Raw genomic sequence first — 25,451 nt, forward strand, 5'->3', positions numbered from 1 at the left:
TTTATATATATCAAAATAACTATGAAAAGTGTACTGTATGTATAATAAACTATTTAACATATTTGTTATTTGCTCATTATATTTTGGAAATAATTTTAAAATTCCCAACAAAGTCGTCTGTATTCTTTCATTTCCGGTGAGTCCAAGTGTCGTCTGCTTTGGACATTGTCATACCTGCAAACACAAAGTAATTAATGTTAACAGATTAACAATAAATAGCTTATTCATCCTTAAACTTTTTAAAATTGTATTGTTTTCTTATGTTTGCACAGCAAAATACATGTTGAAGGAATTTCCTAAATTGTCCTTCGAAATATTTGACCGGAAGTACAACGTACATGGTCGTGAGGGTTGTTCATTAAATTGTAAGCTACTGGAAATTGGACAGCACAGTTGTATTTTATGGCAAAATATGCTATACACTAGATATTTCTTTATATATTTAGATATGTTCATATATTTATTTGTTTTTTTACCTCTATATGAACAATCTTTATATAATAGCATAGATTTAGCCTACCTGGAATGAATCTCGCTGTTACTATAAATAGACATTATCCCAAAAGGACCTGCATCCTCGGACTCGTCAATGATTCTTTCATATTCCGTTGTTTCATTGTCGTCTGCGGGTACATTTTTATCGTCTGCTGTTGATGTGACGTAATTTGTTTCGTGCTCTCCTTCGGGGCTCGGTTTTAAGAACTCAGACAATTTGGCTTCTCGATGTTTGGTGTCATATTTATCTGGAAAATGAGCATGCCCGAATTTGTCAAGTCCGTTCAAAGTCGGCTGCTGAATTGGTCGATTTTGATAAGTGTCGATAGCATTACAGTTTTCTCTTATCAGGTATCCGACATTTTCAAGACTTCTCGGCGTATTAATGCAAGTGTTTAAGGCGTAACCTTGTTCTGTTTTTGAAAATGCGATTGTTACAACGGAAATAATTCCAAAAACAGTTTTGAATGTCATAAAACCATACACCGGAAGTAAACCATACTGAAGTAAACCATACCGGAAGTGCATATTTGGGATAAATAATATCGTCTGCTAGAAAGCCATTAACATTCTGCTTTGATTTTATGCACATCAAGAACTGCTCTCCATTGACTCTTTTGTTGAGATGTTTTGATGGAACGCTCATGTTAATTTTGTACATCAAGCATTTCCTGTTTAAAACAGAGATAATTCTTCTAAATTGCAATCTGGTAGTGTTGGTGTATATAGATGTACGTGTGTACTGGCCTCTCAAATACATTTCTGGTAGGTACTTTTCTTTAACGATCATGGGCATGTAGCCTGGACCTACAGCACGCGGGAAAGGCTTTGCAGACGTGAAGTTGGCACATACAAATGGTTTTAGTTCTTTGCTTCTTAGTAGCCCATAGTAGTTGCCCATAGTAGCAAATGAAATATTGCGGCCACTGTCGTCTGTTGCTTGAAGTAATAAATTGTCGTCTGCAATAGGTGCTGCGTTTGCATGGTCGTTACGAGACTGGTAAATCGAGGGTAAAGTAGCTGGTAACTTAACAGCTTTGTCTAGCGGTAAAGAGTTGCCGGTAGAAGCAACATGCGACTCTTTTGCAACTTTACATAACTCGTGGATGCCTTTTCCATTTCCAGATTCATCAATACTTTTCTCAACTTCTTCTTCGATACTAGTAGTTTCCTTAACTGCATCAGTATAGCTTACACCATCGATCTTAGTGCTTTCAAATGAACTGGCTTTTACATTTCTCCTATTAATTGCTGCTGGTCTTATACCAAAACTGTAAACTCCCTCGCCTTGCAAAACATCATCCCTTTCCGAGTATTTGATATCAACTTTTGGTTTTTCTACATGCCTAAGAAAAGCGTCTACACTGTTGCAAAAGTTATAGTATGATCGGTTTTGTTTCACTGCATACTTTCTAGCTTCTTTCTCTTCACTGAAACGACTTTTTAGTTTACTTAATAAGTTATCGACCTTACTTGCCATATTTTCTTCATCGACTCTTTCAGATGTCTCCCATTTTATTTCCATTTCCTCTTCGAACCTTCTCTCCAATTTCCTCTTTTCTATAATGCTAACAAATCGCTCTTGGCTATCTCTATTGGTAGAAGTGACTTCCGTTGTATCTTTATAGGCTTTAATAAGTCCGCCATGACCATCTCCGGCACCGTCGATATTTGTAAAGCCATCCGTATCATCTGGCAAATCATTTCCAGAACCGTTACTCCTCGCTGTCGAATAAGACAGTTCTGAAATTGAAATGTGGAAAATTTTGAATATATTTAATTGAATTGTTATACCTGAAGAACGCGCTTGACAAGGTGATTTCTATATTGAGTGAGTGAGTGAGTTGGTGAGTGAGTGAGTGAGTGAGTGAGTGAGTGAATAAATAAATAAATAAATAAATAAATAAATAAATAAAAAAATAAATAAATAAAAAAAAAAATAAATAAAAAAATAAATAAATAAATAAATAAATAAAAAAAAAAAATAAATAAATAAATAAATAAATAAATAAATAAATAAATAAATAAATAAATAAATGAAAATGAATAATTGAATAAATAAATAAATAAATAAATAAATAAAGTAATAAAGGAAGGAAGGAAACAAAGAAAAAAGGAAGGAAAGAAGGAAAGAAAGAAAGACAGACAGAAAACAAAGAAAGAAAGGAGGAACGATTAAAGGAAAGAAGGAACGAACGCACGAATAAAGGAAGGAACGAACGAATTAAAATGGGAACGAACTAATGAACGAACAATATGCAAAGGACAAACAAACTAGTAAACTAAAAATGGTGACAAAATAGAATTAAATTTTTAGTCATTCTTTGGATTGCAATGACCTTCCGTTTCAAAGAAGGGAAGATTGACATATTTTCTACGCAGTATAGTAATAAAATGATTTCCTATACCTTTGACTGCTTCTGAAAACATGTTATCCTTGCTCATTCTTTACAATTTATCATATATAATTATGCAAACAATCCTTTGTAAAAATTCTTTTGAATTATTTGTTAGCTGTTTTCGTGGTACGTTTGTGTAGCTCACTGAAAACCATAGAAATGACGTCTTTTTACGCTACATTTGGTGACGTAAATGACGTTGTCTGTGACGTAAGGGAGATAATAATATGACGGTCAATTTCTTTAAGCAGTGATTTCCCTTTCATGTGCAACTCGCTTACATGCAAGTCTGATTTGATTTAAACATATTCTGTTGCAAAAACAAATATATACATGTACATGCATCTTATGACAGTTACAACCAAAACAAAACATTATTTTTGGCAAAGGGATAATCTCAGGGTTTTTATGGTAAAGAAACTAGGAAAACAAGGCAACAATTGTGCAAAAGGTACATTCGCTTTATCAATCTCCTACGCAGTGATCTCCCCTTATCAGTATAAATCTGCAAAGGGAGGTAATCACTGTGAGGAGTTTGTCGCTTTATATAACTCCCTTGTCTCCCTTGCATTAAATAAATTAAAAGGATTCCACATATTGAAATAAAATAAAAGGAAATAGGAAATTTTACTTCTTATACTAAAATGTTAAACTGATAAACTTTGAATCGAATACATTTTTGGATTACATTTGACTAAACACATTTGGGACTATTTCTTAAACATATGAGCCTTAGCACATTGCGCGCGGCATGAACTCGAGAGGTTCTTGACAGGTTATTGCTTCATTTGAAATTTAAAGAAAGAAATGCTTAATTGTTAAAAATATAATCATGATATAAATAGAATGCCAAACAAGTGTGTAATATCATAAAATTTATCATTCTCGGCATGAAAAAATGAAGAGCTCCTCGTCCTTCTTTTTTTCTTAGCTTTACCTGTTAAATTTTCTTATATCAGACACAAGCATATGGTATTCTCTGTTTATATAACATGTTTAGAAACGGAATGTTTCGGAACTGTATCACAATAGGCGTTCTTAAATGGGTCCTGATTTTGATTTTCAGACATATTTCAAATCATTATTCATGTACAACCGAGACAGACTTTATTTTCCAACGAATAAGTACACAGATTACTACACATTTTAAATCAAAAGTCACGTGGTTAGATTTAGTTTATATCAGTATTATTTCTGTCGGATAATGGGCCTTTAAATAAATAAATAAATTAATAAATAGTGAATGAATGAATGAATGAATGATTGAAGGAATGAATGAATGAATGAATGAATGAATGAATGAATGAATGAATGAATGAATGAATGAATGAAGGAAGGAAGGAAGGAAGGGAAGGAAGGAGGGAGGGAGGAAAGTTGGAAGGAAGAAAGAAAGAATTAAGAAAAGAAGGAACAGACGAATTAAGGAAGGAAGGAACGAACTAACGAACGAACGAACATATGTAAAGAAAATATAGTAACAAAGTTCTAAACAAACTAGTAAAATGGTGAAAAAATAGAATATATACGTTTAAGTAATACTTTGGAATGCAATGACCTTCCGTTTCAAAAAATGGAAGAATGACTTATTTTCTCAGCGTTATAGTAACAAAATAACTTCATATACCTTTGACTGTTTCTGTTAAAATTATTTCCGTGCTCATTCCTTATTATTTATAATTAAGTTAACAATCCTGTGTAAAAATTCTTTAGAAATATTTGTTATTCTCTGCTAAAAAGCTGTTTTCGATTACGTTTGTATATCTCACTGAAACCATAGCAATGACGTCTTTTTACGCTACATTTGATGACGTAAATGACGTTGTTTGTGACGTAGGGCAGATAATTATATGACGGCCAATGTCTTTACGCAGTGATCTCCCTTTCATGTGGAACTCTCCTACATGCAAGTCTGATTTAATCTTAACATATTGTGTTGCAAAAACAAATATATACATGTACATGCATCTTATGACAGTTACAACCAAAACAAAGCATTATTTTTGGCAAAGGGATAAAACAAAATGGACAAAACAACACTTGTGACCAAATGAACAAATAATTTAGATACTGACCTTTATAAGACCTTGACCATCAATTTTGCTCATTATTTTCTTAATTTTATTGTTCTGATTTTTTAAAAATTCCTTTCAAATGTAAAAAATATTATGTTTTATCAATAAAATTCATGTTCAGGAATTTTGTTTTCTTTTTATAATGCTAAAGATTGTGATACAAAGTAGATCTGCTTTTAGTTGTCCATACCATTTTGTTTCTTGTGAAGTTGCTTGGTTTTTCCAGTGCCCATTTTAGACCAATAGGACCCATGTTTTACCCATAGGCATGTACAATATGGACTCAGTTCCAGCATTAATTGTGAAAGAAGACCTAAGACACTCATCATGCATTAACCTAGGCATGTGCAGTAGTTTAAGTATTATGTTGAAGGCAGTACTTTTAGTTCAGACTTGTTTTACAGGTACATGTACATAAATTTGATCAGTCTATATGTGGTTTTTAAAGCACATGTTGCAGGCATTGTCTTAGTTTAGTCACATGTGGCAGTTCAAGTGCATCCTATAGACATGTGCTGCAGCTCAGACACATGTTGAAGGCATTGTTTTAGTTCAGTCACGTGGGCAGTTCAAGTGCATCCAATAGACATGTGCTGCAGTTCAGACACAATCATGTTGAAGGCATTGTTATAGTTCAGTCACATGTGGCAGTGCAAGTGCATCCTATAGACATGTGCTGCAGTTCAGACACACGTTGAAGGCATTGTTTTAGTTCAGTCACATGTGGCAGTTCAAGTGCATCTTATAGACATGTGCTGCAGTTCAGACACACGTTGAATGCATTGTCTTAGTTCAGTCACATGTGGCAGTTCAAGTGCATCCTATAGACATGTGCTGCAGTTCAGACACAATCATGTTGAAGGCATTGTTTTAGTTCAGTCACATGTGGCAGTTCAAGTGCATCCTATAGACATGTGCTGCAGTTCAGACACACGTTGAAGGCATTGTTTTAGTTCAGTCACATGTGGCAGTTCAAGTGCATCCTATAGACATGTGCTGCAGTTCAGACACAATCATGTTGAAGGCATTGTCTTAGTTCAGTCACGTGTGGCAGTTCAAGTGCATCCTATAGACATGTGCTGCAGTTCAGACACAATCATGCTGAAGGCATTGTCTTAGTTCAGTCACGTGTGGCAGTTCAAGTGCATCTTATAGACATGTGCTGCAGTTCAGTCAAATCATGTTGAAGGCATTGTCTTAGTTCAGTCACGTGTGGCAGTTCAAGTGCATCCTATAGACATGTGCTGCAGTTCAGACACAATCATGTTGAAGGCATTGTCTTAGTTCAGTCACGTGTGGCAGTTCAAGTGCATCCTATAAACATGTGCTGCAGTTCAGACAAATCATGTTGAAGGCATTGTCTTTGTTCAGTCACGTGTGGCAGTTCAAGTGCATCCTATAGACATGTGCTGCAGTTCAGACACAATCATGTTGAAGGCATTGTCTTAGTTCAGTCACGTGTGGCAGTTCAAGTGCATCTTATAGACATGTGCTGCAGCTCAGACACATGTTGAAGGCATTGTTTTAGTTCAGTCACGTGGGCAGTTCAAGTGCATCCAATAGACATGTGCTGCAGTTCAGACACAATCATGTTGAAGGCATTGTTTTAGTTCAGGCACATGTTGCAGGAATTGTTTTAGTTCATAAACATGCTGCATGCATTGTTTTAGTGCACGCACACGTTACAGAAAGTGCTTTATGTTCAGACATATGTTAAGTTATTGTTTCATTTAAAGTATATGATGAAGGCAGAAATAAAGTTCAGCCAAGTTTTAGTTAAAGCACGCGCTGCAGGAAGTGTTTTAGTTCAGGCACGTACTGCACGAATGATTTTAGTTCATGCACATGTTGCAGACATTGTTTTAGTTCAGGCACGTGTTGTTTGCATTGTTTTAGCTCAAGTACGTGTTGCGGGCATTGTTTTAGTTCAGACTCTTGTTGCAATAATTGTTTTAATTCAGGCACATGTCTCAGACAGAGTTTTAGTTCAGACAAGAACTGTAATCAATGTTTGAATTCAGACACGAAGGCAGTTCTTTAATTTATGCACGTGCTGTAGTAAATAATTTTGATCACACACGCACCTAGTTTAATGCAGGTACGAATTCAGGTGTTTTTACTAGTGGTCGTTTTACAGTTTAGAAAAGTTAGAAAACATTTAATATTTTGGCAAGGGGTTATACATATTTCAATAAAAATGGGTGGGGGAGAGAGAGAGGGATTAATCATTATACAGTTTTACTAGATTTACGTAACTGGTAATTAATCTCAATTTAGGGTGACTGTTTTCTCTAAAACCGTTTAAGTTATATCCAAAACTTGATGCTAATATATATATATCATATGTACATAGTATAATATAGTAGCCGACTCACAGTCTTTTGGATCCGCGCATCATTGACCTTTCCGGTTTTTCGTAGCACACCTTTTCAATTCATTGCACAAACATAACCACGTGTTCTTTTGTGCAAATCAGGTCAACCAGTGAATATATTATGTCAGTACAAGTTGGCCAATTAACATAAAACTGTAAACACTGAAAAGGTCCATACTCTTAGAAGGTTCGAACTTTATATGGGGCCAATAATTCAAAGTTAAGGACAGTGTGTGATATTGTGAAGCCTGACTGGAACTCGAACCCGCGACACTCGAGCTATCCTGCCCCTAACTTCTCTCCTTACCAGTGAACAATTCTATACAGTGACAAACGTCACTTTTAACTACACCATCGTAGACATTGCTATCGTTCCAAATGCCAATTAGAGAATTCATTTTAATTGTTATTATTGCACCACCTGGCGAACGACAATGGCACTGACGACAGAATATGGGGCGTCCGAGGCCGAGTGGTTAAGGTCGTTGACTTCAAACCACTTGCCCCTCACTGCTGTGGGTTCGAATCCCGACAGGGACTTTGGATTCTTTCATGTGAGGAAGCTATTCAGCTAGCTAACGGAACATCGGTGATTCTACTCTACGGTGCCCGTCCGTGCCTGAAATAATGCACGGAAGGACCTTAGGTCTTCCTCTTCGAGTAAAGCTGGAACGTCGCCATATTACCTATATTGTGTCGGTGTGAGGTAAACCCCAAACAAACAAACAAACAGGCAAACAGACAAAAACTTGGCTGTACGATCATGTTATTTAGGAACATGCCATGTAATTGAATGCTTATCATATCGGAGAAAATATTGTTTATTCTTTTATTTTCCTGGTCATTTGGCTTTTTGTATAGAAAAAAGAAACTTAAAAAAGATATAACTTGACTTTTACGTTTTATATATATCAAAATAACTATATATGAAAAGTTTATATGATAAACTAATTAACAAAGTTCATTGAATAGTTGTTATTTGCCCATTACATTTTGGAAATAATTTTAAAATTCCCGACAAAATCATCTGTATTCTCTCACTTCCGGTGAGTCCAGGTGTCGTCTGCTGGAAAATTGTCATACCTGCAAACACGAAGAAAGAACTTAATTAATTAATGTTAACAGATTAACAATAAATAGCTAATTCATCCTTAAACTTTTTAAATTTATTATTACTTTCTTATGTTTGCATAGCAAAATACATGTTGAAGGAATTTCCTAAATTGTCCTTCGAAATATTTGACCAAAAGTACAAGTGCATGGTCGTGAGGGTTGTTCATTAAATTGTTAGCTACTGGAAATTGGACAACAATGTAATGTTATGGAAAATATGCCATACACTGGATATTTATTTATATACATGAGTATTTAGATATATTCATCTATTTTTGTCTTTTTTTCCTATATGTTCCGTCTTTATATAGCAAATGAAATTATTGTCTTTAAATTGAACATTCGTCTGCTATTAAAATGGTCAAAATGAAGCTGTAAATATGGAATTTTGCCGAAGTAAGTGCTTGCCCCTTTATTAAACTATCCATGATTGCTGCACAACATAAATTCGATGTGTAATATATAAAATGTATCAATTTGATCGAAAGATGGTACAGTTTGAGAGATTGTATCAAAAGGCTAAACATACCTTGAATGATGAATCTCGCTGTTCCTATAAATAGACATTATCCCAAAAGGACCTGCATCCTCGGACTCGTCAATTATTCTTTCGTATTCCGTTGCTTCATTGTCGTCTGCTAGAACATTTTTATCGTCTGCTGTTGATGTGACGTAATTTGTTACGTGCTCTCCTTCGGGGCTCGGTTTTAAGAACTCAGACGATTTGGCTTCTCGATGTTTGGTGTCATAATTTTCTGGACAATGAGCATGCCCGAATATGTTGAGTCCGTTCAATGTCGGCTGCTGAACTGGTAGATTTTGATAAGTGTCGATAGCATTACAGTTTTCTGTTATCAGGTATCCGACATTTTCAAGACTTCTCGGCGTATTAATGCAAGTGTTTAAGGCGTAACCTTGATCTGTTTTTGAAAATGCGATTGTTACCACGGAAATAATTCCAAAAACAGGTTTGAATGTCATAAAACCATACACTGGAAGTAAACCATACACTGGAAGTGCATATTTGGGATAAATAATATCGTCTGCTGGAGAGCCATAAACATTCTGCTCTGATTTTAAGCACATCGAGAATTGCTCTGCATAGCAACTGACTCTTTTGTTGAGATGTTTTGATGGAACACTCATATTAATTTTGTACATTAAGCATTTCCTGTTTAAAACGGGGATAATTCTACTAAACTGAAATCTTGTAGTGTTGGTGTATATGGATGTACGTGTGTACTGGCCTCTCAAATACATTTCTTGTAGGCACCTTTCTTTAACGACCATTGACATGTATGTTTGACCTACAGCACGCGGGAAAGGCTTTGCACATACAAATGGTTTAAGTTCTTTGCTTCTTTTATACATATTGTCAGTCATTGTAGTAAATGAAATATTGCGGCCACTGTCGTCTGTTACTTGAAGTAATACATTGTCGTCTGCAATTGGTGCTGCGTTTGCATGGTCGTTACGGGACTGGTAAATCGAGGGTAAAGTAGCTGGTAACTTAACAGCTTTGTCTAGCGGTAAAGAGTTGTCGGTAGAAGCAACATGCGACTCTTTTGCATCTTTACATAACTCGTGGATGCCTTTTCCATTTCTAGAGTCATCAATACTTTTATCAACTTCTTCTTCGATATTTTCCTTAATTGCATCAGTATAGCTTACCCCATCGATCTTAGTGCTTTCAAACGAACTGGCTTTTACATTTCTTCTTTTAATACTTGCTGGTCTTATACCAAAACTGTAAACTCCCTCGCCTTGCAAATCATCATTCCTTTCCGAGTATTTGATATCAACTTTGGGTTTTTCTACATGCCTAAGAAAAGCGTCTACACTGTTGCAAAAGTTATAGTATGATCGGTTTTGTTTCACTGCATACTTTCTAGCTTCTTTCTCTTCACTGAAACGACTTTTGAGTTTACTTAATAAGTTATCGACCTTACTTGCCATATTTTCTTCATCGACTCTTTCAGATTTCTCCCAATTTATTTCCATTTCCTCTTCGAACCTTCTCTCCAATTTCCTCTTTTCTATAATGCTAACAAATCGCTCTTGGTTACATGTATCTCTATTGGTAGAAGTGACTTCCGTTGTATCTTTAAGGACTTTAATAAGTCCGTCATGACCATCCCCAGCACCATCGGTATTTGTAAAGTTATCCGCATCATCTGGCAAATCACTTCCAAAACCGTTACTCCTCGCTGTCGAATAAGACAGTTCTGAAATTGAAATGTGGAAAATTTTGAATATATTAAATTGAATTATTATACCTGAAGAACGCGCTTGACAATGTGATTTCTATAGTGTGCATTAAACTAAGCAATTAAAAAGTGGTAGGTTGATTATTAAAGGCCCATTCTTCAGAACGGGTAAACATCAGTTTTAAAACATAAAAAATGGCCTTAAAGCATATTAAAATTAGATGCTTATTTCCTCATGAAAGCAAATGTAGCACCGAATGTAAAACTCTTTTTCATAAAAGCTTCATGTAAATAAATTAGAATTTGACGGCCATACAAAATCCAAAATCACTGTAACTGTTCTTAATACCAAAAAAGCAACAGAAGCAAAAGATGGCTAAAGTAGTTTACCACTAAGTAGCTTTTTTGTAAAATATAACGGAACGCCCAAGTTAAAAAGCTTTTGAAAAATAAAGTTAAAAGCATTTCTGTCGGAAATTAATTAATTAATTATGGGATGGGGATAGGGGATATGGGATATGGGATGGGGATGGGATGGATAAATAAATAGATGAATGAATGAATGAATGAATGAATATATAAAAAATAAAAAATAATAAAAAAATAAATAGATAAATTATTTAATTAATTAAATCAATTTAATAAATGAAATAAATGAAACAAACAAACAAACAAATAAATATGAATAAATATGAATAAATAAATAAATGGAGATATGGGATTGGGGATATGGGATGGGATGGGGTGGATAAATAAATAGATGAATGAATTAATAAAAAAATAAATAAATTGTTTAATTAATTTAATAAATAAATAAATAAATAAATAGATAAATGAAGGAATGAAGGAAGGAAGGAAAGAAAGAAAGAAAGAAAGAAAGAAAGAAATAAAGAAAGAAAGAAAGGAAGGAACATATGCAAAGAACAAACAAACTAGTAGACTAAAAATGGTGACAAAATAGAATTTAGTTTTTCAGTCATTATTTGGACTGCAATGACCTTCTGTTTCAAAGAAGGGAAGATTGACATATTTTCTACGCATTATAGTAATAAAATGATTTCCTATACCTTCGACTGCTTCTGAAAACATGTTATCCTTGCTCATTCCTTATAATTTATCATATATAATTATGCAAACAATCCTATGCAAAAAATTATTTTGAATTATTTGTTAGCTGTTTTCGTGGTACGTTTGGGTAGCTCACTGAAAACCATAGAAATGACGTCTTTTTACGCTACATTTGGTGACGTAAATGACGTTGTCTGTGACGTAAGGGAGATAATAATATGACGGTCAATTTCTTTATGCAGTGATTTCCCTTTAATGTGCAACTCACTTACATGCAAGTCTGATTTGATTTAAACATATTCTGTTGCAAAAAACAAATATATACATGTACATGCATCTTATGACAGTTACAACCAAAACAAAACATTATTTTTGGCAAAGGGATAATCTCAGCGTTTTTATGGTAAAGAAACTAGGAACAAGGCGACAAAAAATTATTGTGCAAAAGGTACAATCGCTTTATCAATCTCGAGTACTCCAAATGTTATGATTTATGAGGAGTTGGGTATTACCCCACTTTCAACACAAATTAAAAGTAGAGCTCTCAATTACTGGGATAAAATAGTTAATTCTAAACATGATAAGATAATCAGCATTCTATATAGAACAACTCATAATTTATATACTCTGAATAATATTAAATCAGATTGGGTCTGTTTTGTTCGAAATAATTTAAATGATCTTGGATTGTCGCATTTTTGGATAAATCAAAATGTGGAATCTCCTGCTTCATTCAAGAATACTGTCAACTTAAGACTGCGTGATCATTTTATGCAAAATTGGAGGAGTACAATTAATAATTCCAGTAAATGTCTAAATTACAGGATTTATAAACAGGATTTTTGTTTTGAGCCATACCTCAGCAAGTTACCTATGAATTTAGCTTTAATTCTCTTTAAATTTAGAAGTATGAATCACAAACTTCCTATTGAAAAAGGAAGGTTTGATGATATTCCAAGAGAACTTAGAACTTGTAACCTATGTACCAGTAACTCTTTAGGCGATGAATTCCATTATCTTTTTGAATGTTCACATTTAGTTAATACAAGAAAGCTGTATCTTGATAAATATTTCTATGAACGTCCAAGTGCTTTAAAATTTGAAAAATTAATGAACCATAGTAATAAAGATGTCCTTTTGAAACTTGCCATATTTTGCAAACATATTATGTTATTATTTAAATAATGTTAGCTTATTAGATTTATGTCTTTTCTCTTTGTTTTTTTCTCGCAATGATTTTTGATTTTTCTCTCTCATCCTCCATTATCAGTTAACTCCGTCCAATTATTACTGTAATTTTATTACATCATGGAGTTGTATGACCATTTATAATTTGCCATTTTGTAGTATTTTGTTTTTACATATTATTTGCCCTTTTGTATAATTTTGTATGTATGTACTGTTTTATGTTGTCACATGCCCATATGGGCCCTGACTTATTCAAATAAACCTTGAAACCTACGCAGTGATCTCCCCGTATCAGTACAAATCTGCAAAGGGAGGTAATCACTGTGAGGAGCTTGTCGATTTATCTAACTCGCTTGTCTCCCTTGCATTAAATAAATAAAATCAGCTTTATCAGGCACCACACATATATAAATAAAATGAAAGGAACTCTTGTACTAGTTTGAAAATGTTAAACTGATAAACTTTGAATCAAATACATTTTTGGTTTACATTTGACTGAAAACTATTGGGACTATTTCTTAAACATATGAGCCTTAGCATTTTGCGCGCGGTATGAACTCGAGAGGTTCTTGACAGGTTATTGCTTCATTTAAAATTTAAAGAAAAAAAAGCTTAATTGTTAAATTATAATCATGATAATAGAATGCAAAACAAGTGATCGGCATTCTCGGCATGAAAAAAATGAAGAGCTCGGCAGAGCCTCGTCCTCCTTTTTTTCTTAGCCTTACCTGATAAATTTTGTAATTATCAGACACTTGCATGGTATTCTCTGTTTATATAACATGTTTAGAAACGGAATATTTCGGAATTGTATCACAATAGGCGTTCTTAAATTGATTCTGATTCTGATTTTCAGACATATTTCAAATCATTATTCATGTTCAACCTAGACGGACTTTATTTTCCAACGAATAAGTACACAGATTACTACACATTTTAAATCAAAAGTCACGGGGTTAGATTAACTTTATATCAGTATTATTTCTGTCGGATAATGGGCCTTTAAATAAATAAATAAATAAATAAATAAATAGTGAATGAATGAATGAATGATTGAAGGAAGGAAGGAAGGAAGGAAGGAAGGAAAGTTGGAAGGAAGAAAGAAAGAAAGAATTAAGATAAGAAGGAACAGACGAATTAAGGAAGGAAGGTAGGAACTAATTAAGGAAGGAAGGAACGAATTAACGAACGAACGAACATATGTAAAGAAAATATAATAACAAAGTTCTAAACAAACTAGTAAAATGGTGACAAAATAGTATATATACTTTTAAGTAATACTTTGGAATGCAATGACCTTCCGTTGAATGACTTATTTTCTCAGCGTTATAGTAACAAAATAACTTCATATACCTTTGACTGTTTCTGTTAAAATTATTTCCGTGCTCATTCCTTATTATTTATAATTAATTTACAATCCTTTGCAAAAAATATTCAGAAATATTGTTATTCTCTGCTATAAAACTGTTTTCGTGTTACGTTTGTATATCTCACTGAAACCATAGCAATGACGTCTTTTTACGCTACATTTGATGACGTAAATGACGTTGTTTGTGACGTAGGGCAGAGAATTATATGACGGCCAATGTCTTTACGCAGTGATCTCCCTTAATTGTGGAACTCTCCTACATGCAAGTCTGATTTGATCTTAACATATTGTGTTGCAAAAACAAATATATACATGTACATAAACATTATTTTTGGCAAAAGGATAATCTCAGCGTTTTTATGGTAAAGAAACTAGGAACAAGGGTGACAATTGTGCAAAAAATTAAGGTACATTCGCTTTATCAGTCTACTGGAAAATACTTAAAGTTATTCATAATATCTATGACAAAGCTAAGTCTTGTGTTAAAGTGAATAATGCATTGTCAGATACATTTGTAAGCTGTTTAGGTGTCCGTCAGGGAGAAAATCTTTCTCCAATTTTGTTTTCAATTTTCCTTAATGATTTGGTTTCTTATATGTCTACATATTGTGAAGGGTTGCAGTTTTTATCAGACCAGATAAATGAACAGTTAAGTAATGATGAAGTTGATGTATTCTTGAAGTTGTACTTATTACTCTATGCTGATGATACAGTTGTTTTCGCGGAAAGTCAAACTGGCCTTCAAACAGCACTAAACTGCATGCTTGATTATTGTAAATTATGGCATTTGACTGTTAATACCGATAAGACAAAAGTTGTTGTATTTTCTCGTGGTAATTAAGAAATAAGCCTGTATTTTATTTCAATAATGCACCTCTAGAAGCTGTAGATGATTTTAGTTATTTAGGTGTGATATTCAACTTTAATGGTAAATTTAATAAAACAAAAAAGCACTTGACAGATCAAGCGAGGAAGGCTATGTTTAGTATTTTAACTAAAATTAAGAAATTGTGTTTGCCAATTGATATTCAGTTACAGTTGTTTGATAGTATGGTTAAGCCAATATTATTGTATGGGTCGGAGGTGTGGGGATCTGAAAATAATTCTATTATTTCTCAGTTTCAATTGAAATTTTATAAATATATACTTAAACTTAAGATGTCAACTCCTTCGGTTATGGTCTTGGGAGAACTAGGTGCATTTCCTATTGAAAATGATATTACTTGCAGAATGTTAAATTTTTGGAGTAAATTAGTTAATGGTAAAAATGATAAAATATGTGCTTCTTTGTACCGCACTATGTATAATCTTCATGAAAAGGGTATTTTACATTGTCAGTGGATCGAGAAAGTAAAATCTACTTTGAATAATCTTGGTTGTTCTGATTTTGGATAACTCAGAATGTTGCAAATTTTAATAATTTTAAATATGTAATAAAATCACGATTACGTGATCAGTTTTTACAAGTATGGAATAGTGATGTTTTTGATTCTGCTAAGTGTTTAAACTATAGAATATATAAAACTCAATTTAAATTAGAACATTATTTACTATGTTTACCAAGAAATTTAGCAATTGCTCTCTGTAAATTTAGATGTCTCAATTCTAATATTCCTATAGAGAAAGGTCGCTATTTTGGTATTGAAAGAGAAAATAGAACATGCTCACTTTGTAATCAGCAAGAAATAGGTGATGAATTTCATTATATTTTTAAATGTACTTATTTTAATCATGAAAGACACAGGTATATCAGTAACTATTATTCAAGGTTCCTAGTATTTTAAATTTTCAGGCTCTTATGTGTAGCGACAACAGAAATACTTTATTTAATCTAGCCATTTTTGTCAAAGCTATAATGCTGAAATTTCAATAAGTCATCTTCCTTATTTACTTATTTACTTCATGCCATGTTTGTATTATTATTTTTTGTTTTGTTGATTGTTCACTCTTATGCCCTTAAGGGCCATGAGTTTTGTTTATAAATAAAAAAAAAAAAAAAACTACGCAGCGATCTCCCCTTATCAGTACAAAAATCTGCAAAGGGAGGTAATCACTATGAGGAGTTTGTCGCTTTATCTAACTCGCTTGTCTCCCTTGCATTAAATATAAATAAAATGGATTCCTGTTGCTCTGCTTTATAAGGCACCACACATATTGAAATAAAATGAAAGGAAATAGGAAATTTTACCTCTTATACAAGTTTGAAAATGTTAAACTGATAAACGTTGAATCGAATACATTTTTGGATTACATTTGACTGAAAACTATTGGGACTATTTCTTAAACATGTGAGCCTTAGCATATTGCGCGCGGCATGAATTCGAGAGGTTCTTGACAGGTTCTTAACAGGTTTTTGTTTAATTTGAAATTCAAAGAAAGAAATGTTTAATTGTAAAACTTATAATCATGATATAAAAAGAATGCCAAACAAGTGTGTAATATCATAAAATTTATCATGCTTTGCACGAAAAAAATTGAAGGGCTCGGTTGATCCTCGTCCTTCATTTTTTCTTAGCCTTGCCATGGAACTAAATACATGGAGCTTAATTGTATGTATATCTGTGGCCTTGCCTGATAAATTTTGTTATATCAGACACTAGCATAGTTTTCTCTGTTTATTACATGTTAAGAAATGGAATATTTCGAATTTGGTTACAATTGTATCTCAATAGGCGTTCTTAAATTGATTCTGATTCTGATTGTCAGACATATTTCAAATCATTATACATGTGCAACAGAGATAAACTTTATTTTCCAACGAATATTAAATAAGTATACACATTACTACTCATTATACAAAGATTACTACATGTGTCTTTGTTTTAAATCAAAAGTCACGTGGTAAGATCTACTTTCAATCAGTATTATTTCCGAGATGATTTTGAATAATCGGTGATGTGTTCAGATTGACAAGTAATCCTTAGCAATCATTGGCAACACCTCGCCTGTCCGAAAAATGATTGAAAGGGCAGAAAGTTTACATTTGGCTAGACTTTTTAAACTTCCAACCTGTCCGGGTCCAATCGCAACTACTCGGCCCTTTCCGTCAGTCTTCGGATAATAGATAATAGCCGAGGCAGTTCCGAATGGTACGGGTCCCATCAATCGGCTACATTGGGCGACTTCAAGAATTCGCTTGACGGAGATTGCCGAGATGTTACGATTGGGGTCCCATTCATTCATATCTTCTCGGCTCTTTCCGTCAAACATCGGATAAAAGGACAATGAATTTTCAATAATAGCCGGGTTATTCCGATTGGGTCCCATTGTGATATCACAAATACCGCAATTCTGAGACATACATGTATATGATTTTTTGTATTTTTTTTTTGCAGCAGACGACATAATCTTTTCATTGAAGAAAAGAGAAAACAGAAAAAAGATCGACTTTTGTCAGTGGCTTACATTCATGAAATTTGTATAATTATTTTCCGTCTTACAAATTTACATAGATCTGTGTAACCGGGAATAAATCGCTTTGTTTTTTGAAAGAACATGTACCGACTACGGGGACGGTTCAAGACGGGAGATGGGTCTGGCCCAAGTGTCTGTCAGTGACAAAAACTTTAGCAACTAACTTATATATGTTCATAATTATCATTTTCTATTTAAAGCATTGACATATTGAGGCTTGACCGCAGAACTGTTGAAATTTCTTGTTTCAACCCGATATAACCATTTCTTTTGCGACTGTTTTTTTTTCATTCGACTGTATAAAATCAACAAAGGAACAAAGGCATACAAAGGTAAGGTTTGTTGGGATTGTTGTAGTTATGGGGCTGGGTATCGGACGGACGGACATTTGGAGGGTTGAGTGAATGAATGAATGAATGAATTAATAAATAAATAAATAAATAAATAAATAAATAAATAAATAAATAAATAAATAAATAAATAAATAAATAAATAAAAAAAATTAAATGAGTGAGTGAGTGAGTGAATGGGTGAGTGAGTTAGTTAGTGAGAGAGTGAGTGAGTGAGTGAGTGAGTGAGTGAGTGAGTGAGTGAGAGTGAGTGCATAGATTAAATAAATAAATAAATAAATAATAAAAAAAATAAATAATCAGCATAAATAAATAAATAAATGGACAAGTAATTAAAAGTAAAGTATAATAAAATAAAGTAAAATAAAGTGAAAAGTAAAATACAATGTCAGAGCCAGAGCCAGAGCCAGAGCCAGAGCCAGAGCCAGAGCCAGAGCCAGAGCCAGAGCCAGAGCCAGAGCCAGAGCCAGAGCCAGAGCCAGAGCCAGAGCCAGAGCCAAAGCCAAAGTCAAAGTCAAAGTCAAAGACAAAGTCAGAGTCAGAGTCAGAGTCAGTCAATCAATCAATCAATCAATTAATCAATAATAATAATAATAATAATAATAATAATAATAATAATAATAATAATAATAATAACAATAACAATAACAACAATAATAATAATAATAATGAAACAGGAAATAGTTTTTACTCATTCTTCAGATCGCAATATTCTAAAAAAAATAATTAGAAATGTAGTTTAATTTAATTTGAATTAAAACATTTACCTTACCTTTAACAGATCCTGTAGACTTAATTTCAGTGCTCATTTTATTAAAAATATCTATATGTGTTATTGTTTTTAAATCTTATGCTCTCCTCTGCTTATAGCGGTTGTTGTCAATATGCGTTTGTGCAACTTACTGAAAACCATAGAAATGACGTCTTTTGACGCGCTATTTGATGACGTCATTGACGTTGTTTGCATCATAAGGGAGGCAATATTGTAACTACGTACAATCTCCACGCAGTGATCTCCCCTTAATTCTTCGGCGAAGTACATGTAGATACATAAACATATAATGGCAGTTACTATGACATTGTTATATAATATTTGGAAAAGGTGTTAACACAAGTTCCCAAACCCGATTATATTTTACTTACAGCACTTACTCCTTTATCATCGTGTATATCCAGTAACGCCGGAATGTGAAAATAACGCACGATTCGTGCAATAGGTAACGCAGTATTGTGCAATAAATGGCGGATACCTGTTTATGAAAATGAAATACTTAGAAATCAGGGAAGTTTTCTTTTATTCTGTTGTTTTCACGCTTATATGTCTATCTCGTGGGGTCGATCCACCTTAGTCCTATCCGTACTAATTAACCAGTTATAACCGTTTTCAATTCCTTATTCTTGTATTTAAAGTTAATTACAATCAATTAAGTTTTTGTTTGTTTGTTTGTTTGTTTGTTTCATTTTACGCCTTTTTCCAACCGTATTTCTGTCATATAGGCGGATAGTTTCCGGAGAGTTACACCAGTACTAGACTACCTTCCTCTGCGCTAAACTACCAAAGCATCTTCCGGGGATCGAACCCACGCCAGAGAGGTAACTGGATTAGAAGTCATCAACTCTAACCCCTCGACTACGGAGGCGGTTAAATACCAATTAAAACAAAGAAGGAGAAATAATTACCAAAAAAACAAAAACAATAGAAAATAGTACCCGTGCGCTATGTGTATATTAGATCTAGGTGTTTTTTTTTCTAGAAACTTATATATAGCGAAGTGACTTTTTATATGTTAACTTGGTAATTGGTAAAAACTGGTACATTAACATTTTAAACCTGATCGAATGTTACTATAATTATAACCCGGTATATAACTTCATTACCTGATATACAAAGTCAAAAACTGTACATGTATATCTAAGTTATTATAGTAATATGCTTGTAATTGTCGTCGCTATCGTTTCAAACTTGATTTTTTTTCGGCCGAAGGCCGTCTGATTTCACCTTGACTTCCGCTAAAATTAACAGTAAAGAAATGAATATAGGCAGAATTTTCATTGGTCATTTTAACACTCATAGCCTGTTCGATTGATACTTTAGAAGAGCTTCCGTTATAGGTAGAGGTCTGTTCGATTGCGCGACGGCAAAAAGTGTTGGGAAAAGACATAAGTCAGAATAAATATGAAAACACAATTATAATGATATTTTCTAGATGTTTCTAACAGCTTTTCAATAAATATATGAAATTCATTATGACAGATCACCTTTTCTATACTTTTGCGTTCGATTAGGTTTCTCTTCTAAGCTGTTCTAGTCATTATATTCTCTTCTCGAACCGGGTATAAGACGATTGAAACGAACTTTCGACTAATTCACAATTGCACAATTCTCCGTGGAATTAGTGTACAGTATCTACTAAATCTTTGTTTTATCACAAATTCCTATTCAAATCAAATTCTATTTTAATCAAAATCAAATAATGTAAGTTATATTGTTTAAATCTAAGATGACAATTAATGGGAAAAAACATTGCGGGTAAACATGAACTCAAATAAATATATTGAGTTCAACCCTGATAAATGTGAAGTCCGCAGAATAACAAGAAAAAGAAACCCTGTAATATTTCCTTATACCCCCCATAACGTCCAGCTAAACTCAACCCAAGAAGCAAAATACTTAGGAGTCATTATTAGTCAAGACCTTTCATGGACCAAACATATAAACAATATAACATCCAAAGCAAATATACTCCCTCACATTCTTATATTTTTAAAAATATTTTCAAATGTAAAAAATATCATGTTTTATCAATAAAATTCATGTTCAGGAATTTTTGTTTTCTTTTTATAATGCTACATTTTGTGATACAAAGTAGATATGCTTTTAATTGTCCATACCATTTTATTTCTTGTGAAGTTGCTTTGTTTTTCCAAAGTCCATTTTAGATCTAGTATTGACAGGAATATTGGACCCATGTTTTACCCACAGACATAAGACACTCGGGTCATCATGCATTAACCTAGGTTTGTGCAGTATTTTAAGTATTACGTTGCAACAGTTCTTTTAGTGCTTTTATTTCAGACTTGCTTTTAGTTCAGACTTGTTTTACAGGTTCATATATTAGTTCAGACAGTTTTCTTGTCTAGATGTGCTGCGTTCAGGGATGTGTTTACACATTTTGTGTTGCAGGAACTTAAAGATCAGACACGTGTTGCAAGCATGGATTTAGTTCAGACACGAGTTTGGTTTTAAGCACATATTGCAGGCATTGTTTTAGTTTTGTCACACGTGGCAGTTCAGGTACATCCTATAGACATTGTCTTCATTCTGACTTCTTTAGTTCAGACACCTGTTACAGATGGGAACGTGCTACAGGTGTATATCTCAGGTACATGTAACAGACAGTATTTTGGTTCAGGCATGCACGTGCTGAAGTTATTACTTTAGTTCAGGCATATTTAATACACGCATATGTTGGCTTAAGTTTCCGGCATTAATTTAGTTCATGCATGCACGTGAGACATGGAGTGCTTCATGTTCAGACAAATACTTAGGCATTGTTTTAATATAAATATAATTATGATAATGTTACGATACGTGTTGCAAGCAGTATTTTAGTTCAGACACGTGTTGTTTGCATTGTTTTAGTACAGACACTTGTTGCAATAATGGTTTCAGTTCAAACACGTGTTTCGCACGAATAGTTTTAATTTTGGTACATGTTTCAGACAGGGATTTAGTTCAGACAAGAACTGTAGCCAATGCTTGTATTCAGACACGTACGTGCTGTAGTAAATAATTTTGTTCACATGCGCACCTAGTTTAAAAAGGTATGAATGCAGGTGTTAATACTAGAGGTCGTTTTATAGTACAGAAAAGTTGGTAACATTAAATATTTTGGCAAGGGGTTATGCATATTTCATTGAAAAGGGGTGGGGGAGAGAAAGGGATAAGGCATTATTCAATTTACTAGATTTACGAAACTGGTAATTAGTCTAAATTTAGGGTGACTGTTTTCTCTAAAATGTTTAAGTTATATCCAAAACTTGATGCTAATACATGTATATATTTTATGCACATAGTAAAATACAATAGCCGAATTACAGAGTGGTTATCTTCTGGATCCGTGCTTGCAATAGTTTTGTCATACTCTTGGAAGGTTCGAACCTTATATTGGGCCAAATATTCAAAGTTAAGGAAAAAGCGTGATATTGTGAAGCCTGACTGGAACTCGAACCCGCGACCCTTGAGCTATCCTGCCCCTAACTGTCTTCTCTCTTACCAGTGAACAATTTTATACAAAACGCCACTTTTAACTACACCATCGAAGACATTGCTATCGTTTGAAATGCCAATTATTTGGAAAATTTTTTTAATTGTTTTTTTTTTCACCACTTTAAAAAAGGATACACAGAATATGGGGGGTCCGAGGCCCCAGTTGGGTTATTTTTAAAAAACTTGCCTTTCTTGTTTGGGTTTGAAAACCCCACTTTTTTTATGAGGTTTTCAAACTTTGCTTTCGAAAGGGGGTGATTCTACTCAAAATGCCCGTAAATTTCCAGAATAAAGCAAGGGGGAAAACAAACCCGAGGGTTTTTCCCCCACCAGTAAAAACTGTTATTTTCGGGTGTGCTGAAAAGTTTAAACCCCCCAAAATCAGACAAAAATTTTTTCGGGGGTTTTACAAAACTTGGTTAAAAAAGAGAGTTATGTAGAAACAAATTTTTCCCGCCATTGTCTTATTGGGCAACTGAATAATTAAAAATATCGATTGGAAAAAATTTTTTGTATTTTTTTGGTCATTTGGCCTTTCTTAATGGAAAAAAATTAATTAACTTGACTATATATATATAGCTAATCTTACTTAAATCTTACTTTTACGGTCATGTACTAATATATTACAACATATATAAGCATATATATCGGAATAACTATAAAAAGCCTATAATAAACTTTTTAACAAAGTTTATTTGCTAATTATATTTTCCAAATAATTTTAAATTTCCCAACAAAATTATCTGCATTATGTCATTTCCGGTAAGTCTCGATGTCGTCTGCTTTGATTTTGTCATACCTGCAAACACGAAGAAAGAACTTAATTAATTAATGTTAACAGATTAACAATAAATAGCTTATTCGTCCTTAAACTTTTTAAAATTTTATTACTTTCTTATGTTTGCATAGCAAAATACATGTTGAAGGAATAAACTAAATTGTCCTAAAAAAATAAAATTCGAAATATTTGACCGGAAGTACAACGTAAATGGTCGTGAGGGTTGTTCATTAAATTATTAGCTAATGGAAGTTGTATATTATTGCAAAATATGCAATACACTGGAAAAAATATTTAATATAGTCAAAAATTTTTTAAACTTTTTAAAAAAATAAAAGAAAAAATTTTTCCTACCTGGGAAAGTTTTTAAAATATAAAAAACATATCCCAAAAGGACCTGCATCCCCGGACTCGTCAATTTTCTTTCATAACGTTTTTTATTTCGCCCGCGGGTCTTTTTTTTGTCCCGCTTTGATGTGGGGGGTTTTTTTTTTTTTGGGGGGCCTTTTTGAATAAATTTTTTTTTTGGTGTCTAATTTTTTTGGACAAAGGATGCCCGAATATGCCCCAGCCGTTCAACGTCGGCTGCTAATGGTAATTTTTTTATAAGTTTCCGATAGCATTAAACTTTTTAAATCCCCATTTTCAAACTTTTGGGGTTTTAAACAATGTTTAAGGCTCCCTTTTTCTGTTTTTAAAAATTTTACAACAAAAAATTTCCAAAAAAAAGTTTTAAATTTTAAAAAACCCAAAACCGGAAGTAAACCCCTACCCGAAGTGAACCCTAACCCGGGAAAAAGGCATATTTGGGTAAAAATATGCCTGCTGGAGAGCCCTAAAAATTCTGTTTGTTAAGCACATTTAAAAACTGCTCTTAAACAACTGATTTTGTTGAGATTAAAATGGGAAAGTCATGTTAATTTTACATCAACATTTCCCGTTTTAAAAAGGGATAATTTTTCTAAATTTGCAAAACTTTAGTGTGGTGTATATGGATTGTACGTGTTATTGGCCTCTCAAATATGTGTCTGGTACGTGCTTTTCTTTAACGACCATCGACATGTATGTTGAACCTAAAGCACACGGGAAAGGCCTTGCAGTGCCAGACGTGAAGTTGGCATATACAAATAGTTTAAGTTCTTTGGTTCTTAGTAGCCCATAGTAGTTGCCCATAGTAGCAAATGAAATATTGCGGCCACTGTCGTCTGCTGCTTGAAGTAATAACTTGTCGTCTGCAATTGGTGCTGCGTTTGTATGATCGTTACGAGACTGATAAATCGAGGGTAAAGTAGCTGGTAACTGAACAGCTTTGTCAAGCGGTAACGAGTTGTCGGTAGAGGCAACATGCGACTCTTTTGCATCTTTACATAACTCGTGGATGCCTTTTCTATTTCTAGAGTCATCAATACTTTTAACAACTTCTTCTTCGATATTTTCCTTAATTGCATCAGTATAGCTTACCCCATCGATCTTAGCGCTTTCAGATGAACTGGCTTTTACATTTCTTCTTTTAATACTTGCTGGTCGTATACCAAAACTGTAAACTCCCTCGCCTTGCAAATCATCATCTCTTTCCGAGTATTTGATATCAACTTTGGGTTTTTCTACATGCCTAAGGAAAGCGTCTACACTGTTGCAAAAGTTATAGTATGATCGGTTTTGTTTCACTGCATACTTTCTAGCTTTTTTCTCTTCACTGAAACGACTTTTTAGTTTACTTAATAAGTTATCGACCTTACTTGCCATATTTTCTTCATCGGCTCTTTCAGATTTCTCCCAATTTATTTCCATTGCTTCTTCGAACCTTCTCTCCAATTTTCTCTTTTCTATAATGCTAACAAATCGGTCTTGGCGAAAGAAATGACTTCCGTTGTATCTTTAAGAACTTTAATAAGTCCGCCATGACCATCTCCGGCGCCGTCGATATTTGTAAAGGTATCCGTATCATCTGGCAAATCACTTCCAAAACCGTCACTTCTCGCTGTCGAATAAGACAGTTCTGAAATTGAAATGTGGAAATTTTGAATATAAATTAAATTGGATCTTTTTCCCCGAAGAACGCGCTTGACAAGGTGATTTCTATAGTGTTTGCATTTAAACTAAGCAATAGAAAAGTAGGAAGTCGATATATAAATGCCCATTCTTCAGAACGGGTAAACATCAGTTTTATAACATTAAAAAATGGCCTTAAAGCAAGTTAAAATTAGATGCTTATCTCCTCATGAAAGTAGCACCAAATGTGAAACTCTTTTTCATAAAAAGCTTAATGTAAATAAAGTAGAATTTGACGGCCATACAAAATACAAAATCACTGTAACTGTTCTTAATGGCAAGAAAGCAACAGAAGCAAAAGA

At 33.6% G+C, this 25,451-nt stretch overlaps 2 protein-coding genes across 2 annotated transcripts; both read right to left on the bottom strand.

Annotated features, from left to right (window-relative positions):
- On the bottom strand, positions 1–4,640 carry LOC132735659 (uncharacterized). The gene is made up of 3 exons (XM_060722634.1): positions 4,519–4,640; positions 521–2,238; positions 1–174 (listed from the first exon to the last, which is right to left on the bottom strand). Exons 1-2 carry the CDS (start codon positions 4,553–4,555, stop codon positions 878–880), a joined length of 1,398 nt encoding a protein of 465 aa, XP_060578617.1. The 5' UTR covers positions 4,556–4,640; the 3' UTR covers positions 1–174; positions 521–877.
- A 3,594-nt stretch (positions 4,641–8,234) lies between these two features.
- LOC132735657 (uncharacterized) lies at positions 8,235–18,944 on the bottom strand. The gene is made up of 3 exons (XM_060722632.1): positions 18,822–18,944; positions 8,983–10,678; positions 8,235–8,423 (listed from the first exon to the last, which is right to left on the bottom strand). Exons 1-3 carry the CDS (start codon positions 18,856–18,858, stop codon positions 8,378–8,380), a joined length of 1,779 nt encoding a protein of 592 aa, XP_060578615.1. The 5' UTR covers positions 18,859–18,944; the 3' UTR covers positions 8,235–8,377.
- Between the last annotated feature and the right edge of the window lie 6,507 nt (positions 18,945–25,451).

The sequence above is a fragment of the Ruditapes philippinarum genome, unplaced genomic scaffold (assembly GCF_026571515.1).
Source record: "Ruditapes philippinarum isolate M1 unplaced genomic scaffold, ASM2657151v2 ctg599_1_1_1_1, whole genome shotgun sequence".
Taxonomy (NCBI): Eukaryota; Metazoa; Mollusca; class Bivalvia; order Venerida; family Veneridae; genus Ruditapes; species Ruditapes philippinarum.

Coding starts and splice junctions, on each gene's coding strand:
- LOC132735659 (XM_060722634.1), bottom strand. CDS start 4,555: ATGAGCACGGAAATAATTTTAACAGAAACAGTCAAAG. Junction 2,239..4,518: donor TTTAACAGAAACAGTCAAAG/GTATATGAAGTT, acceptor TTTCAATTTCAG/AACTGTCTTATTCGACAGCG.
- LOC132735657 (XM_060722632.1), bottom strand. CDS start 18,858: ATGAGCACTGAAATTAAGTCTACAGGATCTGTTAAAG. Junction 10,679..18,821: donor GTCTACAGGATCTGTTAAAG/GTAAGGTAAATG, acceptor TTTCAATTTCAG/AACTGTCTTATTCGACAGCG. Junction 8,424..8,982: donor AGCGAGATTCATCATTCAAG/GTATGTTTAGCC, acceptor TCGTGTTTGCAG/GTATGACAATTTTCCAGCAG.